This window comes from Haematobia irritans, chromosome 3 (assembly GCF_050003625.1).
Source record: "Haematobia irritans isolate KBUSLIRL chromosome 3, ASM5000362v1, whole genome shotgun sequence".
NCBI lineage: Eukaryota > Metazoa > Arthropoda > Insecta > Diptera > Muscidae > Haematobia > Haematobia irritans.
The window spans coordinates 150,650,814-150,675,097 of NC_134399.1; the positions used below are offsets into that span (position 1 = coordinate 150,650,814).

The 24,284-nt window shown below is 35.7% G+C and overlaps 1 protein-coding gene across 1 annotated transcript in view; it reads left to right on the forward strand.

Moving 5' to 3' along the window:
* The window catches only part of LOC142231245 (uncharacterized), a 103,230-nt gene extending 86,298 nt beyond the window's left edge, over nucleotides 1-16,932 (forward strand). The window contains exons 2-3 of the mRNA XM_075301862.1: nucleotides 11,526-13,627; nucleotides 13,676-16,932. Coding sequence (XP_075157977.1) covers nucleotides 11,526-13,627; nucleotides 13,676-16,932 — 5,359 coding nt within the window. The remainder of the gene's footprint in view (nucleotides 1-11,525; nucleotides 13,628-13,675) is intronic.
* Nucleotides 16,933-24,284: the final 7,352 nt, after the last annotated feature.

The window sequence follows — 24,284 nt, forward strand, 5'->3', positions numbered from 1 at the left end:
GGACCTCCCCCTTGCCCTACTTTCTGAAATATGGAACAAAATTATGCGATTTGCTTGAAATTTTCATTGAATGTTGGGGTTGGCATCTAGACAAAAATCCGCTACATTATTTTTCGATATTTGGTCGCGGAGGGGGACCACCCCTTTGCCCGAATTTTTTTGTTTGAAAGTACAAACAAAACTAAACTCCCCCGACTGAAATTTTACGGAAAAAATGGGTGAGATTATGAAATTTATATCAGGTTCTTGATTTTTTAATAAAAATAGAAGGGCATAGGGAGACATCCGCTTCTCTTAAGTACATACAGAGAAACAATTAAACTTTACCGAGTTACTTGAAATTTACAGAGGACTGGGGAGAGATCGTAACCTCCGTCAACCGTAATAGTTGATACCTGATTTTGTGATATTTGGACGCAAGAGAGGCCGCCCCTTTAGGCTTATAATTTGCTTGACATTTTCTGGGACGTTTACAAAAGATACGCTTTTCGACATTTGGTCGGGGAGGAGGTCCTCCTCTAAAACTACAAAAAAAATTTAAGTTCTCTTGAAATTTACAAAAACAGTGGGGGAATGTTATGAACGAAGAGGCAACCTTCCTTGCCCCACACTTGAAGGAAAGTTTCAAGAATTTTCAGGGAAGGTTAGGGTTGTCGATATTGTATTTTTGTAAAATCATAAAATTATGTACCGAGTTCCCATTTACGGACAAACCTCTACTTTCAATTTAAGAAGAAAAAAAAAAAACGGACAAAAGGGAACCCTCTCTCCACCTTCGCTCCACTCCGACCTGATATCGGACTATCACGTACCCTATATTAATTTCGCAACTACTCAATGGTCCCTATAAATTCTATCGAAGTAAATCGATAAAGTTTATTTCAATTTTCCCCTTCCCCAACCAGATATCGAAAAATCATATACTAATTTAAAAATTATGTATAAATTTAATCACCTCCTGCCACGTCCCTGCAAATTTCAAGTAGATCGGAGATGTTTGAATTTTGCTCTATTGTTTTAAAGGGACGTCACTTTCCCCGATACAATATCGACAACCCTAACCTTCCCTGAAAATTCTTGAAACTTTCCTTCAAGTGTGGGGCAAGGAAGGTTGCCTCTTCGTTCATAACCTTCCCCCACTGTTTTTGTAAATTTCAAGAGAACTTAAATTTTTTTGTAGTTTTAGAGGAGGACCTCCTCCTCGACCAAATGTCGAAAAGCGTATCTTTTGTAAACGTCCCAGAAAATGTCAAGCTAATTATTAGCCTAAAGGGGCGGCCTCTCTTGCGTCCAAATATCACAAAATCAGGTATCAACTATTACGGTTGATGGAGGTTACGATCTCTCCCCAGTCCTCTGTAAATTTCAAGTAACTCGGTAAAGTTTAATTGTTTCTCTGTATGTACTTAAGAGAAGCGGATGTCTCCCTATGCCCTTCTATTTTTATTAAAAAATCAAGAACCTGATATAAATTTCTTAATCTCACCCATTTTTTCCGTAAAATTTCAGTCGGGGGAGTTTAGTTTTGTTTGTACTTTCAAACAAAAAAATTCGGGCAAAGGGGTGGTCCCCCTCCGCGACCAAATATCGAAAAATAATGTAGCGGATTTTTGTCTAGATGCCAACCCCAACATTCAATGAAAATTTCAAGCAAATCGCATAATTTTGTTCCATATTTCAGAAAGTAGGGCAAGGGGGAGGTCCCCCTCCCCATCCACATATGAAATCATCGGGTACCCCATATTAATTCCATAACCTCACCACATGTTCTCTGTAAATCTCAGATAATTTAGAGAATTTTAGTTTTTTCACTGTACTTTAAAAAAAGTCGAACAAAGGAGAGGCCCCCATCCGCCACCAAATATCGAAATAAAAAGTAGCGGATCTTTGTCTAGATGCCAACCCCAATCTTCAACGAAAATTTCAACCAAATCGGTCAACTTTGGTCCAATTTTCAAAAAAGTCCGACAAAGGGGAGGTCCCCCTCCGCGACCAGGTGTCAAAAAATGAGGTACCCTATTTTCACCACATGAACGCCCCCTACGATCTCTGAAAGTTTCAAGTAAATCGGTTCAGCCGTTTCGGAGCCAACTCGGTACATACAAACAAACAAACAAGCAAACAAACAAATAAACAAACATAAATTGAGTTTTATATATATATATATATATATATATATATATATATATATATATATATATATATATATATATATATATATATATATATATATATATATATATATATATATATATATATATATATATATATATATATATATAGATAGATAAACTAATTCATTGCTTATTTGTATTTATAATGCCGTTCAAGCAAACATCATATATTTTTACACACTCTATTTTATTTCAATTTCAACAATTAGTAATTATTCCATATTTACATCGTGCCCATCAAATGTACAAACGCAGGCATCATGTAACTGCAAATAAAAATAAATGATACCATATAGCAAAATGCAGAACAAAAAACAGGTAAATGTTTTTCAATCACACGTGCCACTTCTGAATAAATAAATTAACACAAAACACAGTAAATCCGTATTCTCCGTCCATTCCAAGAAACAATCAACACACGACTGACGCGCAAAATGGAAATCGTGTGTACCTTCTCAATGTTTTTATAAAATTCTTTTCGCTGCAAAAAAGTTCAAACACTAAATGGTCACGAAAAAAATGTAAATGGTCTTTATGGCCATGTAATGGTTTTGGACATGTCTATACTTAACCTATAGTAATAAAGTCTAAAGTCGGGCGGTGCCGACTATATTATACCCTTCACCACTATGTAGACCAACATTTGTGTTACCATCTCAACTACTTCAGATTTGCTGGGAGCTATATAAAGGTTTGCATTTCCAGATACAAATACTTATAATGGAGACAATTTTTTGTACTTCTACAAAATATCTAGAATTAAAATTGAAATCGGCTAACGCCCTGGAATAAAACACAATGTTAATAAAAAAAAACAAGTAAGGCAAGTCTAAAGTCGGGCGGGGCCGACTATATTATACCCTGCACCACTTAGTAGATCTAAATTTTCGATACCATATCACATCCGTCAAATGTGTTGGGGGCTATATATAAAGGTTTGTCCCAAATACATACATTTAAATATCACTCGATCTGGAAGAATTTGATAGACTTCTACAAAATCTATAGACCCAAAATTTAAGTCGGCTAATGCACTAGGGTGGAACACAATGTTAGTAAAACAATATGGGAAACGTTTAAATCTGAAGCAATTTTAAGGAAACTTCGAAAAAGTTTATTTATGATTCATCGCATGATATATATGTATTAGAAGTTTAGGAAAATTATAGTCATTTTTACAACTTTTCGACTAAGCAGTGGCGATTTTACAAGGAAAATGTTGGTATTTTGACCATTTTTGTCGAAATCAGAAAAACATATATATGGGAGCTATATCTAAATCTGAACCGATTTCAACCAAATTTGGCACGCATAGCTACAATGCTAATTCTACTCCCTGTGCAAAATTTCAACTAAATCGGAGTTAAAAATTGGCCTCTGTGGTCATATGAGTGTAAATCGGGCGAAAGCTTTATATGGGAGATATATCTAAATCTGAACCGATTTCAAGCAAATTTGGCACGCATAGTTACAATGCTAATTCTACTCCCTATGCAAAATTTCAACTAAATCGGAGCAAAACATTGGCCTCTGTGGGCAAATGAGTGTAAATCGGGCGAAAGCTATATATGGGAGCTATATCTAAATCTGAACCGATTTTGCTGATATTATGCAAGTTTTTCGAGACTCATAAAATATTCGAATGTACGGAATTTGAGGAAGATCGGTTGATATACACGCCAATTATGACTAGATCGGTGAAAAATATATATGGCAGCTATATCTAAATCTGAACCGATTTTTTCCAAAATCAATAGGGATCGTCTTTGAGCCGAAACAGGACCCTATACCAAATTTTAGAACAATCGGACTAAAACTGCGAGCTGTACTTTGCACACAAAAATACATCAACAGACAGACAGACGGACATCGCTAAATCGACTCAGAATTTAATTCTAAGCCGATCCGTATACTAAAAGGTTGGTCTATGATTATTCCTTCTTGGCATTACATACAAATACACAAACTTATTATACCCTGTACCACAGTAGTGGTGAAGGGTATAAATATGGGAAATATGAAGCGAGAGAAATTTTGAGGCAATTGTACAAAAGAGCATTTGCGATTTATCAGGCGATACTTATGTATTCGAGATATAGGACAATTTGAGTAACATTTACAATTTTTGCTACTCAGCAGTGACTATTTTACAAGGATATTGGTTAGATCTTACCAAGATATGTGCTCAAGTGTGGGTTGTGATATATTATTTGGTCAAGTCGGGCGACTTGGAGCCTCATTTAAAACTCAACCGTTCTGTGGAAAGTGTGGCATTACAGTGTGTGGGATATGACTAAGATATGGGGAAATTATCACAGAATTTTGTGTAAAGTGTGGGAATTTTGGCCATATTTGTATAAACCGGAAAAACAAATATATGGAGGCTTTATCTAATTCTTAACCAAATTAGATCAAACTTGACACACTTAAATATCATATTAAATATATTCTCCGTGGAAACTATGCAGTCAATTGGAGGAAAATCCCATTGCAAATGGGTCTAAAATATGAAATAGTCTACCATATTTTCCCAACTCTGGTGTACATATAACGGGAGCTATATATAATCTGAACCGATTTCGACTAAATTTGACATGCATAGTTAGAATAATAATTCTGTTATCTCTGCGAAATTTCACGTAAATGGGAGTTTAACTTTGGCCCCCGTAGTCATTTGAGTCTAAATCGGGCGAAAGATATGTATGGGAACTATATCTAAATCTGAACCGATTTCAACCAAATTTGGCACACTTAACGATACTGTTAAACGTACTCCTTGTGCAAAATTTGAACCAAATCACGGCAAAACTCTTGCTTTTGAGGCCATATAAGTGCAAATCGGACGAAAGATATATATGGGAGCTATATCAAAATCTGAACCGATTTCAATCAAATTTACCAAGCATTGGTAGAATGTCAATTCTACTCTTTATGCAAAATTTCACGAAAATCGGTAGTAATCTTTGGCCTCCGTGGTCATATGAGTCTAAATCGGACGAAAGATATATATGGGAGCTATATCTAAATCTGAACCGATTTAGCTGATATTTTGCAAGTTTTTTGAGACTCATAAAATATTCGGATGTACTGAATTTGAAGAACATCGGTTGATAAATACGCCAATTATGACCACATCGGGAATAAATATATATGGCAGCTATATCTAAATCTGAACCGATTTTTTCCAAAATCAATAGCGATTGTCTTTGTCCCAAAAAACGACCCTATGCGACCCTTGAGGACGATCGGACTTAAACTGCGACCTGTACTTTGCGCACAAAAATACATGAACAGACAGACAGACAGACAGACAGCTAGACAGACAGACGGACATCGCTAAATCGACTCAGAATTTAATTCTAAGACGATCGGTATACTAAACGATGGGTCTCAGACTTTTCCTTCTTGGAAAATGCACAAACTTATTATACCCTGTACCACAGTAGTGGTGAAGGGTATAAAAATGAATGGTCAGGTACATGATTTTCCCGATCATTTAATGGTCTCAAATTCTATCATTTAAATGATAGAACATGTTTGTGGTATTTGAGAACCATTCAAGTGCTCATTGCCACCATACATTTTTCTCCGCTCGAAAACTATTTTTACAAAGACAAAATACATGGTTTTCGCGGCAATTACATGCTCTAGATAAGCATTAAATGGATGCTGCAACCATGTCCAAACATGGTTTTTCTGTGCGTGTGGGTCCATATAAGTGCATATCGGGCGAAAGATATATATGGGAGCTATATCGAAATCTGAACCGATTTCAAAATCAATAGGGTTTTATTCTGACCCAAACCAGGAACTTGTGCCAAATTTGAAGGCGATTGGACTTAAACTGCGACCTAGACTTTGATCACAAAAAAGTGTTCACAGACAGACGGACAGACGGGCGTGGCTAGATCGACTCGGGAACCCACCCTGAGCATTATTGCCAAAGACACCATGTGTCTATCTCGTCTCCTTCTGGGTGTTGCAAACATATGCACTAACTTATAATACCCTGTTCCACAGTGTGGCGCAGGGTATAATTAAGAAACTTATTACTCTAACAAGTACTAACATATTTCAAGGTTAACAAGTAAGGAAAGTCTAAAGTCGGGCGGGGCCGACTATATTATACCCTGCACCACTTTGTAGATCTAAATTTTCGATACCATATCACATCCGTCAAATGGGTTGGGGGCTATATATAAAGGTTTGTCCCAAATACATACATTTAAATATCACTCGATCTGGACAGAATTTGATAGACTTCTACAAAATCTATAGACTCAAAATTTAAGTCGGCTAATGCACTAGGGTGGAACACAATGTTAGTAAAAAAATATGGGAAACATTTAAATCTGAAGCAATTTTAAGGAAACTTCGCAAAAGTTTATTTATGATTTATCGCTCGATATATATGTATTAGAAGTTTAGGAAAATTAGAGTCATTTTTACAACTTTTCGACTAAACAGTGGCGATTTTACAAGGAAAATGTTGGTATTTTGACAATTTTTGTCGAAATCAGAAATACATATATATGGGAGCTATATCTAAATCTGAACCGATTTCAACCAAATTTGGCAGGCATAGCTACAATGCTAATTCTACTCCCTGTGCAAAATTTCAACTAAATCGGAGTTAAAAATTGGTCTCTGTGGTCATATGAGTGTAAATTAGGCGAAAGCTATATATGGGAGATATATCTAAATCTGAACCGATTTCAACCAAATTTGGCACGCATAGCTACAATGCTAATTCTACTCCCTGTGCAAAATTTCAACTAAATCGGAGCAAAAAATTGGCCTCTGTGGTCGTATGAGTGTAAATCGGGCGAAAGCTATATATGGGAGCTATATCTATATCTGAACCGATTTCAACCAAATTTGGCATGCATAGCAACAATGCTAATTCTACTCCCTGTGCAAAATTTCAACTAAATCGGAGTTAAAAATTGGTCTCTGTGGTCATATGAGTGTAAATTAGGCGAAAGCTATATATGGGAGATATATCTAAATCTGAACCGATTTCAACCAAATTTGGCACGCATAGCTACAATGCTAATTCTACTCCCTGTGCAAAATTTCAACTAAATCGGAGCAAAAAATTGGCCTCTGTGGTCGTATGAGTGTAAATCGGGCGAAAGCTATATATGGGAGCTATATCTATATCTGAACCGATTTCAACCAAATTTGGCATGAAAAGCTACAATGCTAATTCTACTCCCTGTGCAAAATTTCAACTAAATCGGAGCAAAAAATTGGTCTCTGTGGTCGTATGAGTGTAAATCGGGCGAAAGCTATATATGGGAGCTATATCTATATCTGAACCGATTTCAACCAAATTTGGCATGCATAGCAACAATGCTAATTCTACTCCCTGTGCAAAATTTCAACTAAATCGGAGTTAAAAATTGGCCTCTGTGGTCATATGAGTATAAATCGGGCGGAAGCTATATATGGGAGCTATATCTACATCTGAATCGATTTCAATAAAATTTGGCACACTTGACTATACTACTAATTGTACTCCCTCTGCAAAATTTCAACCAAATTGGGGTAAAACTCTGGCTTCTGGGACCGTATTAGTCCATATCGGGCGAAAGATATATATGGGAGCTATATCTAAATCTGAACCGATTTCAATCAAATTTTGCACACTTGACTATACTACTAATTGTACGCCTAGTGCAAAATTTCAACCAAATTCGGCCAAAAATCTGGCTTCTGGGACCATATAAGTCCATATCGTGCGACAGATATATATGGGAGCTATATCTAAATCTGAACCGATTTGGCTGATATTTTGCAAGATTTTCGAGATTCATAAAATATTTGGATGTACGGTATTTCAAGAAAATCGGTTGATAAACACGCTAACTATGACCACATCGGGGATAAATATATATATGGCAGCTATATCTAAATCTGAACCGATTTTTTCCAAAACCAATAGCGATTGTCTATGTCCCAAGAAACGGCCCTCTGCCAAATTTGAGGACGATCGGACTTAAATTGCGAGCTGTACTTTGTGCACAAAATTACATATACAGACAGACGGACAGACAGACAGACGGACATCGCTAAATCGACTCAGAATTTAATTCTAAGCCGATCGGTATACTAAAAGATGGGTCTATGACCACTAATTCTTGGCGTTACATACTGTTCAAAGTTTGTTTGAACTCGGTTTGAAACACTGTGCATAGCGGAACAAATAATTTTTAATCGTCGTGTCCTTTTGTTTTTCTATTTGTTTACCTGGAAAGTTGCCCTTTGATCGATGCTTGCAGTTTTGTCGCTAAGCTTTGCATCAGCTACTAAGCATCACTCAAGAGGGCAACGAACCAGTCTTGAAACGACAATCAACACGCGCACGCACAATCGATCCCCCCGCGATAAGTAACAAGTGTAGTGAAACATTAGTAATTGTGAAAATAAAATAAACATTAAATTATAACAAACATTTAAGTGAACAGTTAAAAACAATAACTATTTACAGGTAAACCTAAAGACATTTAGTGAACAGTGACACAAACAACCCATCATCCCATTACCCATCAAATACAAGTGAGAGACACAAACAAAACCCTCATCAATAACAAGAACAAAATCACAACACAAAATACATTAATTTGCCTTAACACTATATTGCACAAAATTCCATGTAAATTGCACATCATATTTTCATTTAAACCTATATTGCACTATTCCCTATTGTAAATTGTATTTAAGTTGAAACAACCCTTATTTACACTGTTTCCAAGATTTGAGTTTAAATTGAATTTTATTTGTAAATATTTTCCAAATCTAAATATAAAATTTAATTGCTAATTTAAAACTTAAATCTAATAATAAATTATGAATAAAAATAAGAATTATATTTAAAATACACTACAAAAAACACAAAAAAAAATAACAATAAATATTCCTGAATTTAAAATTTAAAACTAAAATTTCTTCAAGTGTTGTAATTTCGAAAGGCAAATTAGGTTCACTTTCCAACTCTTCTTCATTTCAAACCCGAACATTTTGATCCATTGCGAACCGGATTAGTGTTTTTTAAATTATTAAAAACAATAAAATTGAAAAAAAAATATAATTTTTTTTCTCCAAGTGTATTGTGATTTTGTTCTAAGTGTACAAGTTAAAAAACCCAGTGACCCATTAGTGCGTTTTATCAAGTGAAGAAAAAACTGTAGTAGTATATTACAAAATATAAAAGTATTAAGTGATTATAACCCAGTGTAATATTAATGTCAAATACCCTAGTGTAATACAACAACAAAAAAAAACCAAATAGTCAAATAATATTCAAATTGCCCATGCCCTTCAAATGTAACTATCACTATGCAAAACAAAATAAACAACAACAACAACATACATTGACCAACAAGCGGACAGCCAAAAAATAGTCAAACACACACACGTATATACAAACATATAAAGCATAGAGAGAAGGCAAATAAAGGGTAATGACATTAATAATACACTGTAAAAATAAAAGGTTATGACATTTAAATAAAATGTTTGAAAAATAGTAAAAAATTGTGGACAATAATAATTTTGAAGTGTTTTTTCGAAAAATTGTGTACTTTTTGAAAAATTAGTGAATTTCTAAGAAAAAAGTGTTTTTTCGAAATCAAAAAATTTAATGACCCAACATACAAATGTGTTTTTTCGTAATTTTTTGATCAATTAATCAAAGAAAAACTGATTTACACTGGAAAAAATAATGAAAAAGTGATTTCCTTTATTTTTTGCCATAAATAAAATTTTTATTTGTGATATTTTAAAAAATCAGTTTTTTGCAAAATTGGTCAAAAAATTACATACAAGTGACCCATACAAAATTAACCCAAGTTTTTGTGCATTTTTATAACAATCAATTCTCGGTTCGGTCGTGTAAAATAAAACAACAACAAAAATTAAACATTGAACTTTGGACATTTTCGGTGAATTTGGACAAAACCGTAACAACGGTTTTTTAAAAACTACATTTTGTCCAACAATAAATATACAGTTTTCACGACACAAATCAGTCCCTAGCGACACAACACAATCTTCAACAGCACTACAAAGCGACACAACAACAAAAACAACACAGCGGCATAAAGCAGACGCCATTTTTATACATTTTAATACATACATACACACAAATTTAAAAAGCTTCAAAGTGAGTACCTATTTTTTGATTTTTTTGTGGATTTTTGGTATAGTTTTTGCTGAGCTCATAGTTGAGAGCTTGTTGTTGCAAAGACTCTGTATAACCCGTAGAAAAAAAAAACAACTCCGAATTTGTGATATGCTCATGACACAGAACTTTGGACACATATTTTATTACGTAATTTGAGAAAAAATTGGAAAACGAATGATTTTGGAAAAAAAAGCGGCTACACTAAAAGAAATTTTTTCCTCAATTCTTGTTGGAAAAAATTACAAACATTTTTAAATTTTATTTTTGCTCAAAAAATTTAATTTATTTTGTTTTCTTAAATCATAAAAAACATCAAATTGGAAAATTCATAAAAATTTTGGATTTTTTTTTCATCAAATCGATTTTTGATTTTTTTGGATATTGGAAATATTTAATTGGGAATTTATCATTTTATTTCCCGTACACCGTAAAAAAAGAGACCCTGGAAAAAATTTACCATTGAATCAATCGGCAACAATTGAAACTTTTTTTGAAGAAAACAATTTATTTTATATTTATATTTTTTATCAACCTTTATTTCAAAGCCAATCTATCTATTCGACCCTCTGACCCACAAAAAGGTAGGAGATAGTTGGTTTTTGAAATTTTTTGACACATTTTTTTTAACAAATTTTTTTTCAGCTTTTTTTTAATTTCGTTTATTTGTATTGCAAAATTGCTAAAATCCATGTATTTTTGAGCATCGTGCTTTAACAAAATATTGCTTTTCTGTTTTTCGATTTTTTGGGTGTTTGGGAAATTTTTTCGTAAAATTTTTTCGAGATTTTTTTTTGGAAATTCTTTGGAACATTCGTTGTAAACGTAAATTTTTGGGTTTTTTTTTTGTTTTTACGTAATTTTGGCCCAATTTGTCTACTGACCCAATTTTTTTGTTAAATTTGACTCGTTTTTTAATTATTCTTGATTAGAAAATATTTTCGACACTACAAATTTTGTCCCGTTTGAAAGGATATTTTGATTTTGAAATAGTTTATTGTAGAAAATTCGTGCTTTTTCTGAATAAAACTAGTTTTTTGATTCTTTCGCGAGTTTTAATATATTTTAGTTTTTTGACCGGTGCAAAAAAGTTTAAAATACATTATGGATAGAATTTTGAAAGAAAAATTTGCCAATTGCTTAAATGATCTCGTGGATGTTGAAAGCGTTTTATCTGTTAAGGCGGCCACCGAAGATTTACACGCGTTGGAAGCGGCTCGAGTGGAGCTAAATACGTTATGGGACCAAGTTAGGCGGGCTTATGTAAACTGTCGAGATAGGGTTCCAGTTGAGGGAGAGACTCCTATAGATAAGGATAAGCTTCGCGGTCATTATAAAAACGGTATGGACGTCTATAAGACAGGTTTAAGTACGATTAACTCACAGATCTCGGCGCGGCAGGAACGGGAGAATCAGGAAAAATTAGCTAGGGAATCATTAATGACAAAAAATATGGCAGTAGACCCAAATTCGACCCCAAATTTACGATTACCACCATGCGACACCGACATTTTTAAGGGCGGGTATAGCGAATGGCCTACATTCAGAGATTTATTTGCTGCAATTTACATAAATAACCCAAGATTGAGTAAAGTCGAGAAGTTATTCCATTTGACCCAAAAAACTTCGGGAGAAGCGCGGGAAATCATTACAAATGTACCCCTAACTAATGAGGGTTTCGATATAGCTTGGAGAAATTTAGAAAATAGATACGAAAATAAACGGATGCAAGTTAACGAACAGCTTAGGATTCTCTTTAATTTGCCTACAGTATCAGTTGAAAACGCGTCAACGATACAAAAATTACAACGCACGATTAACACTTGTACACAAACTTTGGAAACTTTACTAGTAGACACGGGAGAATGGGACCCAATATTAGTATACCTTGTTTCAACAAAATTACCTCGTACATTCTTGGAAGAATTTGAGAACAGTTTGGAGGATTGTTCGACACTTCCAAGTTGGCAGAAATTAGACGATTTTCTGTCACACAAGTTTAAAACTTTGGAATCGGTGGGGAATATTAAAATTCAAAATTCGAAACATAGTCAATCAAGATCGGATAATGATAGAAGGGGGAATCGTGTTAATAGTTTTCATACAAATGTCACTCAGAAACATAATCCTTCGGGTTCAAGACTCAATAATAATAATAATAATTCACAAGCCAACCATAATTCGAAAAATATTAATAATCCTAGTCGCAAACAAAGTGAAAGCGTTTGTCCAATTTGTCGGACAAATCATTTGTTGCGAAACTGTCCCAAATTTTTGGAAAAGTCACCCAATGACAGAATACAAATAACGAAACAAAATCATCTTTGCTACAATTGTTTATTGGCCGATCATGGAGTTCGGGAATGCAAAAGTCGTTATAGTTGTAGGGAATGTAATCAGCGACACCACAGTCTGTTACATAAGGGCAATGTTGGCTCTGCCCCTACAAACACAACACATACCCGAGACGCAGCACAATCTAGTGCAAGTGCTGTTGCTCTCAACACTTTAATTCATCAAGTACGAGACGGAGCACAACCTAGCACAAGTGCTGCCGCTCTCAACACCTTTGTTAATCAGGTTCAAGGTGGAGCACAATCTAGTGCAAGTGCTGCCACTTGTTCCACTCTAGTTCAATCATCGATTTCATCTAGTATACAGTCCACTTCTACTAACGGAAGGCCTAGTATAACGACTCTCACGTTGCAAGAAGATAGACCCACTCCACGACCCGAAACTACACTTTTGTTTACCGCAATCGTTCAAATCGAATCAAAGGGACAGAGATATGACGCCAGGGCAATCATTGATCCTGGGTCACAATCGACATTTATTTCTGAAAGAATCAAAAACAGATTACAACTTCCTACAGTCAGGAATTTAGTTCACGTCACAGGTTTGAGTGACACAGTTGCTGAGACATCTACAAAGGCTTGTGTTTTTAATCTTTGTTCACGCATAGACCCTACTTTTGAATTAGAGGTTTGGGCACCCGTGTTAAAGACTCTTCCGTCTAATTTACCAACGCATACTCTTGATCGAACATTGTTTGATGAGTTCCGGCATCTTAGATTAGCCGATCCGCAGTTCTTTGATAGTCGACCCGTTGATATGCTCATCGGGCTTGATATAGGACCGTTCATATACACTCATGATGTTCCTATGAAATCTTTTGGCTCAATATTGGCACAAGACACTGTATTTGGATGGATAGTTGGCGGACCCATTCAACAGAATATTGAGACAACTAGGAAAATTGCTCTTCACAGTGCCTCATCTTTGGAAAAAATAATCACACGTTTTTGGGAGGTGGAAGAAACCCCAAAAAAGATTTTGAGGTCAGCTGAAGATATTTATTGTGAAACAAAATACACGTCTACGACGAAACGTAATGAAGCGGGAAGATACATAGTGACTCTACCATTCAAGAGTTGCGCAGAAATTGGTGCATCTCGAAACATCGCACTTGCACAATTTCACAGAATGGAGAAGAAATTGGCTAAGACCCCTGATATAAAGGCGGAATACGACGCTGCTATTAGGGAATATCTTCAATTGGGACACATGCGGAAAGTTGATCCACAAAATATTTACAAGACCCCTCATTACTATTTACCGCACCACGCAGTTATTAAACCAGATAGAACGACCACCAAACTTAGAGTGGTATTTAATGCATCAAGCCCTACTTCAAATAAAAAGAGTCTTAACGATATTTTACATACAGGGCCTATTCTTCAACAGGATTTGGTGTTACAAATTTTAAAATGGCGTTTTTTCAAATACGTTTTCAACGCCGATGTTACAAAAATGTATCGGCAGATATTAATAGACCCAAATCAAGCTTCGTTTCAAAGAATACTTTTCCGATTCTCCGAAAATGGCCCAGTGGAAGATTTTGAATTGTTAACCGTCACTTTTGGCGTAAATTGCGCACCGTTTTTGGCAATAAGAACCCTGCTTCAATTAGCTGAAGATGTACAAGACTCATACCCTTTGGGCTCAAAAATAATCAAAGAAAATTTATACGTTGATGATGTATTAGCGGGGGGACACACGATTGAAGACACCATCGCCGCTAGAAAACAATTAACATCTGTTTTAGACTCTGCTGGTTTCGAGTTGAGGAAATGGACCTCTAACGACCCACGTCTATTAAATGATCTACATCCTGATTTATTGTTGCCTGTCAATTGGTTAGATCTTTCTGAAGGATCGTCAACCAAGACCCTTGGCATTCGTTGGAATGTAGCGACCGATGCTTTCTCATTTAAAGCGCCAAATGTTGAAGAAAGAGAACTTTTCACTAAACGCGAAGTTTTATCGACAATTGCTAAATTTTTCGACCCTTGCGGCTGGCTTGCTCCGATCATTATAGTTGCCAAATTAGTGATGCAGCAAGTCTGGTTAGATAAAATAGGGTGGGATGACACATTAAGACCCGTAACCACTATGAATTGGAGAAATTTTGTGAAAGATAGCCCGATTATTAATACTATATCTGTACCAAGATGGATTCGATTTTCACCCTCCAGCGCGGTCGAAATACACGGTTTCTGTGACGCGTCGGAAAGCGCGTACGCTGCAGCTCTTTATATTCGAGTAGAAATCGGAAACCAAGTAGACACTTTTCTTTTAGCAGCCAAAACTCGTGTGGCTCCAGTAAAGAAAATTTCTCTACCGAGATTAGAGTTATGCGGAGCGGTTATGTTATCAAAGTTAGCTAACGCAATTTTTCCAAATCTACAAATAACGCAATTTACGACACATTTCTGGACTGACTCTACCATAGTTTTAGCGTGGCTTCGTAAACCACCGTGTTCTTGGAGCACTTTTGTTGGAAATCGGGTTTCCGCAATTTTAGAAAGCGTCGGTAATGAAAACTGGAATCACGTGGACTCTGAATCGAACCCAGCCGATATCGCGAGTCGTGGTTGTTCACCAGATGAGTTAAAAGTACATCATTTGTGGTGGACGGGGCCGGAATGGTTGAAATTGCCCAGAGATCGGTGGCCCAAAACTCAACTCAACGCAGATACGAATCTTGAAGCTAAACAAGTTAAAGTTTTCGCGACAACTGTTTTCGAAGACCCTTTGACCCGTTTCTCATCTTTATCACGCGCTTATCGAGTGCTATCGTATGTAATGCGTTTTTGGCGGAATACAGGTTCAAATCGGTCTCGAATTGCGTCGGAGGACATATCCTCATCTGAACTCAATGATATAAAAACTCGTCTAATCATCGTTACTCAAAAACATTATTTTGCTGAAGAATATTTAGCTTTGACTCAAAAGAAGCGACTCTCGCCAAGCAGTAGTATTTTATCATTTAACCCATTTATCGACTCAAAAGGAGTGCTTAGATCAAACGGTCGTTTAGTTCAATCTCCGGCTCTTACATATAGCGAACGCCATCCTATCTTAATTCCATACGACTCTCGGTTTGCTCTTTTATTTGTAGAATTTGTTCACAAGGTCACAATGCACGGTGGCAATCAACTAATGGTTCGGGTCATTCGATCGGAATTTTGGATTTTTCGTGTGAAACAATTAGTAAAAAAGGTTATTCACAATTGTCGGATATGTTCTATACATCGACACCGGACCCAAACTCAAATTATGGCATCCCTGCCACCAGAACGCACTATGTTATCTAGACCCTTTCAAAATACGGGGGTAGATTTTGCTGGACCCTTTGGGATAAAAAGTTTGACTGCTCGAGCTTGTCTTATTACAAAGGGTTATGTCTGTATATTTGTTTGTTTTTCGACTCGCGCAATCCACTTAGAAGCTACTAGTGATTTGTCGACCCAATCCTTCATAGCTGCTTTAGATCGCTTTATAGGCAGAAGAGGGTGTCCAGAAAAAATATTCTCGGATAATGGAAAAAACTTTATAGGTGCCGCGGAACTTATTAAAAAAGATAGGATCGCATTTATGAAATCAATTCAAGACACTACTATTCAAAGACACGCGCATCAAAATTTAGAATGGAAGTTTAATCCTCCAGGGGCTCCCCATATGGGAGGTCTGTGGGAGGCGGGAGTTAAATCGTTCAAGACCCACCTTAAGAAAACAATGCCAAAAATGAATTTTACGTTTGAAGAATTATCAACGATTTTAGCCCGCATAGAGGCTTGTCTTAATTCACGTCCGATTAGTCCAACTAGTGATGACCCTTCAGACTTAGAGCCTTTGACCCCAGGACATTTTCTGATAGGTTCTCCATTGTTGACCCCGGCAGAACCCGATATTTCTGGTGGGGATGTGACATTAATAAATCGGTGGACACGATTAAAAGTTATTTCTCAGAATTTTTGTCAAAGATGGAAATCGGAATATTTGAATGAATTACACCGTAGATACAAATGGAAATACCCACAACAAAACCTTGCCATAAATGATTTAGTTATTATCAAAGATGATCACTTACCTTCAAATGAATGGAAACTAGGGAGGGTTGTCAAAACCTACGAAGGCGCTGACAAAAATATTCGAGTAGTAGACATTAGAACCGCTAGCGGTATGCTCAGCCGACCCATAACGAAGATAGTAAAACTATTTGCGGACTGACTAGCATATCACAAATTCATCAAAAAACACGGTACTCACAAAACTTTTGTTACAGAGATGGCCGGAGTATTACCAGTTCGCGACCCATCACCAAATGGACCCTCTCGCCCCAATCGTCGACACCGACCTGCGCACTGGCAGTATGCATGTGGGCTGTGCCAAGACGACCACCCAATCAGGTCATGTGCTTTTTTCCGTCGACAGACCCCTTACCAGCGGTATGAGACTGTGGAGAGGCGCAGCTACTGCCGTAACTGCCTGGCGCGCAGTCATTTGGCTCCGGACTGCCCAGTCCTCACCGCGTGTCGGGAATGCAACCTCCGTCACCATACGATGTTGCATGGGGCTCCTCAGCTTCGTGAAACTTTTGGACGCTATACGCCACCGCCGGTAGAGTTACCGTACCACCGATCTTCGGTTTTCATTCCTACAGCCCAGGTGGATATGATGGCTGAGGAGTCTGAGGACTGGGCCAGTGTAAGAGTACTGTTATGCCAAGCTGCCACACACACCCGAGTTGCTGCATCGACCGTCACCCGGCTCCGAATCCCAACAAGGGAAAAGGATGGTCGCACGTTTGCCACAATTAGACTGCGCGCCCGGCACTATGGAAGTCGTCTGGTGTACAAACTCCGAGCATTGGTGACCCGTGATCTACCCAGACCCATACTCCGACCCCATACTTGAGGACCCCGCCGCAAACATGGAGACTCATGAGCTGGCCGACATCGATCCCAGGGGCAATGAGTCAATTGATGTTGAAGTGGGCGCGAGTGCTTATGCCTACTTGCGGCGAGATGGAGTTGTACAGACGGGCCTTGGAAGAGTTTTTGCCCAACTCACCGATTGGGGCTATGTTTTCGTGGGGCCCGTCAGTAGTCCAACCGAAGTCAGCAACCAATAAGGTAGGGTAAACTACACTCTTTCGCGGGGGGCAGAATGTTCAAAGTTTGTTTGAACTCGGTTTGAAACACTGTGCATAGCGGCACAAATAATTTTTAATCGTCGTGTCCTTTTGTTTTTCTATTTGTTTACCTGGAAAGTTGCCCTTTGATCGATGCTTGCAGTTTTGTCGCTAAGCTTTGCATCAGCTACTAAGCATCACTCAAGAGGGCAACGAACCAGTCTTGAAACGACAATCAACACGCGCACGCACAATCGATCCCCCCGCGATAAGTAACAAGTGTAGTGAAACATTAGTAATTGTGAAAATAAAATAAACATTAAATTATAACAAACATTTAAGTGAACAGTTAAAAACAATAACTATTTACAGGTAAACCTAAAGACATTTAGTGAACAGTGACACAAACAACCCATCATCCCATTACCCATCAAATACAAGTGAGAGACACAAACAAAACCCTCATCAATAACAAGAACAAAATCACAACACAAAATACATTAATTTGCCTTAACACTATATTGCACAAAATTCCATGTAAATTGCACATCATATTTTCATTTAAACCTATATTGCACTATTCCCTATTGTAAATTGTATTTAAGTTGAAACAACCCTTATTTACACTGTTTCCAAGATTTGAGTTTAAATTGAATTTTATTTGTAAATATTTTCCAAATCTAAATATAAAATTTAATTGCTAATTTAAAACTTAAATCTAATAATAAATTATGAATAAAAATAAGAATTATATTTAAAATACACTACAAAAAACACAAAAAAAATAACAATAAATATTCCTGAATTTAAAATTTAAAACTAAAATTTCTTCAAGTGTTGTAATTTCGAAAGGCAAATTAGGTTCACTTTCCAACTCTTCTTCATTTCAACCCCGAACACATACAAATGCACAAACTTATTATACCCTGTACCACAGTAGTGGCGAAGGGTATAAAAATGCTAAATTAGTAATTGGAAAACCCTAAATTAAATTGCTAAACGAAAATTTTGCTTCTAATGCAAAAAATAATGCTAAATATAGCTGCAAAAATGCTTAACTGACCACACTGATTCTATGTGATCCATCGTGGTGGGTAGTTAAAATTCCGAACATTCGTGTATATAGATAAAAACCTATCTGATATGCTTAAGTCCATTTTATTTGCATAAAATGCATACGATAACAAACCTTTTGTATATATAATCGATAAATTTATTTATTAATCTCTTCAATGATTTCCATTCCCATGTATCACTAAATTTTGAATGTTGTTCTCAAAATATATCATTACCATCTTCTTATACTCTATGCAAAACTTTAAAAATATTTTTTACATTTTTACATATTTTTCGAAAACTTTCCATATCACCCACGTACTCGAATCTATCACGTATTCGTTTGCAGCATATGTTGACAGTTTGAGATTTTAGTTTTGATAATGGAAAGACGGTAGCATATTGTCTTGTTTGAAACTTTAAAGTGTTGGGTGACAACTTGTATTGAAATTTAACGATTATCGTTAGAACTACGTGGATGTATAGTTGGTGCTAAACAATAACACAAATAAACACCTCAGCTATGTGATTAATGATCCAAAATACGTAGCTTACCAAAAGCGAGTTGAGGACACTTAACATGGTAGAATGTCAACAATCAACCAGTATTATAGAAACATCTAAAAAATTCTAGTAACTTGTTGAGCTCTTTTGTTAAATATCCTTCGAAAGCGATACATTTAGCTGAAGAAAAAAAAAAACGCAAACGTACATTTCAAACCCTGTCATTATTGTTTGTTTGCTCTAATTCGGCAAAATGAATGTTTATCGCTACTGGTAATCATCTCCATTCTGTGTGCACTGGCACACTGCTCGTGGAATGAGCACGTTTCACCTATGGCTTCCAGCAAAGTTTGAAAATTCCATTTGGTACCAGTACGTGGCATCTAATAGCTATTAGTGTTCCGGGGTGCAACAGGACATGCTGAGAGGCAAAAGGAAATTGCAATTTTAAAAAAACTACCAACTTAACAGAGGCTACTACTAACAGAGCTCCATTGAATGATGTGGACATACATAACTCCCACAGCACAGTTTATTAGGTATACAGTAGCAAATTTTTCGTGGACACCAAAAACCTTTTGGTAAAAATTTATTTCTAGATGGGTGTTTGGTGTTAAGGTAAATGTTTGCTTCAATTTGTGGTTTGTAGTGTTGGCCTTGTGAAATGAGAAGAATGTGAAAAAGTAACATAGATTATCAAGTTCCTTAACCATTTTGAATTATACGAGATCCCAGTAAAAAAAGCGTCGCCAAAAAAGTAGTGAAAATTTTCTTTTTGGATCCGGAAGTGGTGCCAAATAGAAGCAGAAGCGATGAATTTAACATGTTCTTGTTATAGGACGTATGTCCAACATTCCAACAGCCGCTGCACTGAATTCTTAAGGTGTAAGGCGAATTCAGTATTTTGGATGTGATTTAAAAAATGTTATGATATTTTGACAAATAGTTTTGAATTTTTTTTTAATGATTTTTAATGCATAATAACGCTTGTCTGGAACTTTTGTGATCAAATATTTTAAAAAATTCGAAATTTTTCTACAAAGGATTTACCATTTTTATCGGCTAAATTTAAATAATTTTTACCATTTTAATAATTCTTAATCTGTTTTTAACCTATTTGAAACACACAACAATTCCCATTAAAAATATGAAAAAAGCGAGTTATAAAGAAATTGACTCGATTTAACTTCCTGTGCAGTTAAAATAAAGAACATCTTTGGGCGAGCATTTTTGGAAGTTCTTTTAAAGTTGTGCCTTGAGAAGAACTTCCAAATTTTTTTTGCTGGGGATCTGATCCAAAAATAACCATTATTTTCAAATTCCGTAAGTTATGTATGATTGATTTTCACATCCTTATTTTGGTTGTGTTGATACACATGTTGATAATATGAACCATTTTGGATTGTCAATTTTTTTTTGACAGATAAAAAAGGTTAGTCGTTTCTTGGCGTGCTCTTCGATTTTATTGGGTAAATGTTTGAGAACTTATGCCGAAAATTTTTTGTGGATTGAGAAATCGAATTATTGTCCATTGCTACCTTTTTTCCATTTTGTCTGTGAATCGCTTTGGCTTTCTCATAAGAACAAAAATGCTGATCAGCCATATTTTATGGGGTCTAAAAAAAGTATACCGATCGACTCAGAATCACCTCCTGAGTCGATCTAGCTCTTGGTGTCCGTCTGTCCATATTTGTTGTTCACAGGATTGCGGTCGCAATTATTAACCGGTTTGGATAAAATTTGGTACAGAATGTTTTTTGGCCACAAGGACGAATGCTATTGAATTTGGAAGAAATGGGATCAAATTTAGATATAGCTCTCATATATATGTATCGCCCGATTTCGACAAATGGAGTCACATTGCGCTTTATTACAAATCGATCATCATCAAATTTTGCACATAGTAAACTTTTTGATCACCCTTAAAGTCTGCAAAATTTCATCGAAATCGGTTCAGATTTAGATATAGCTCCCATATATATGTATCGTCCGATTTTGCCAAAACCATTTTTTATCAAAAACCATTATTTATCAACCGATCGTACTCAAAGTTGGCTAAATGTAATCTTCTATAGTTCTAACTGTACGTGCGAAATTTCATCGAAGTCGGTTCAGATTTAGATATAGCTCCCATATATAGGTATCGCCCGATTTTTCAAAATTTGGCCGTAAAACCCTTATTTATCAACCGATCGTAACCAAGGTTGGTTAAATGTAATCTTCTATAGCACTAACTGTATGTGCAAAATTTCATCGAAATCGGTTCAAATTTAGATATAGCTCCCATATATATACATATTTTGCCGATTTTGAAAAATTTGCCCCTAATAACATTATTTTTAACCATAGGGGCTTCATTTATTAACTGAACCTACTCAAATTTTAGACAAGGTAACCTTATATGGTATCAATCATACCTGCAAAATATTATACAAATTGTTTTAGATTTAGATATAGGTCCCATATATATGTATCGCTCGATTTTGCCATATTTTGCCATAATACTCTTATTTATTAACCTATGTTATTCAAATTTCAAACCTTGATCGTATTTAGACTTACATGTAGCTCTTACATAGAAATATTGCCCAATTTTTACAAATTTGGATTTATTATCCACAACTAATTGACCGATTTCCTCTTTTTTAAATAATGGACTAGTAGCACACTAACTCTTTAGGTGCAAAATAAACTATAGCTCCTAATATTAGACATTTCTGCTCAGATTGTGACAAGACTTCCATAAACATGTACCCATCCCCCTTTATGTTCTTAAATATTGAAATCTCCAAAACCTATACCAACGATACCCCAACACCTATACCAATATATCAAATATTTATTGGGGATTTTTCGTAGGGAAACATTTGTAGGTAGGGGATTTTTTTGGGGATATACTCGAACATTTGGGAATCTCTTGTGAAAAAAATCTGGCAAGTGTTGCTGCAAGGAAAATGATTTTGGATAATCGTCGAATCACTTTCAGAGAGGTTGCTGGTGATATCGGCATATCGTTCCCTTCATGCCATGCAATTTTTACTGATCTTGTAGTTAAAATAATGAATTTTCTTGGGAGGACATATTGGGTAGTATTTTTTTTTTGCTGGGTAAGAAAAAGATTGAACATTTTTATATTGTCCCAATTAACACTTTTAATTTTATAAAAGATATATGCAATTAAAAATATAATAATAAATTTAATGTGAAACTTATTAGTTTCATACTATTCATTGGTTCACTAAATTTTCTCTCAAATATAAAAAAAAAATTAATCGGAAAACTCATTGTAAAATTACAAGGAAATTACTTCATCGAAAGGAAACTAATTATAAATAAATAAACAATTATAAAAAAATAAATGTTTGTCTCAATAAAATATTAATTGAATATTTCGACCAAACTTAATTAAATGTTTAGTTGAACCAATTCAAAAATAATTTAAAGTGCCGAAATAAATCAAACAATTTGTTAATCATTTTTGTTATTTCTAATTAATTTTGTTATTGTTACTAGTATTTTAATAAGTGAAGAACTTTTAATTAAAAAGCTAATTGGAACATTAGTGATTGAATCAGAAACATTTTTTCTGTGTACTTTTTGACAAAAAAAAAAGAAATAAAACAACGATTATTTTTTGACTTCGTATTCGTTTATGCATCATCTTCCAATGGCTTTAGTCCAATCATATATCTATCCGAATGTTTTATAATGCTAAGGAAGGCTACACCCTCAAAAAAAAAATCGCTTCTGTAACATATACCCCAAACAAATTTTGCTTTTCAGGATTGGTCCAAATAAACTATTGTTTGTATTGTTCAAACATATTATGTTTCACCTTAGGGCATACACTAGTAGTAAAAAATTTTAATGAAATTTTCTTTGTGTGGATATATTTTAAGGTGCCAATTGGCTACTTCCATTATTTTTCTTGCAGCATACTCTATAGGTCTATCTTTCTAAACACACATATGTATAGGCTATTTCCAAATTAATATATGTTTGCATCTAAGCATAATGTATTTACAAACATTTTATGTCTCAAGCATAATATGTTCTAAGATATTAACATAACAGGTTGGCTGATAAGTCCCCGGTCTAGGTTAGGTTAGGTGTCAGGCTCACTTAGACTATTCAGTCCATTGTGATACCACATTGGTGAACTTCTTTCCCCGGACTAACAAAGAAAAACACATTTTTTGTCAAAATTCGTTTTTATTATTCAACATAGTTCCCTTCAAGGAATTATAACGATTATAACGACCTTCCAATTTTTTGATACAATTTTGGTAGTACTCCTTCGGTTTTTCCTCAAAATAGGCCTCAGTTTCGGCGATCACCTCTTCATTGCAGCCAATTTTTTCCCTGCGAGCACCCTTTTGAGGTCTGAGAACAAGAAAAAGTCGCTGGGGGCAGATCTGGAGAATACGGTGGGTGGGGAAGCAATTCGAAGCCCAATTCATGAATTTTTGCCATCGTTCTCAATAACTTGTGGCACGGTGCTTTGTTTTGGTGGAACAACACTTTTTTCTTCTTCATATGGGGCCATTTTGCCGCGATTTCGACCTTCAAATAGTCACTGTTGATGGTTTTTCCCTTCTCAAGATAATCGATAAAAATTATTGCCAGCGGACTTTTGAGTCTTTCCACGCTTCGGAGACTGTTCACCGGTCGCTGTCCACTCAGCCGACTGTCGATTGGACTCAGCAGTGTAGTGATGGAGCCATGTTTCATTCATTGTCACATATCGACGGAAAAACTCGGGTGTATTACGAGTTAACAGCGGCAAACACCGCTCAGAATCATCAACACGTTGTTGTTTTTTGTCAAATGTGAGCTCGCGCGGCACCCATTTTGCACAGAGCTTCCGCATATCCAAATATTGATGAAT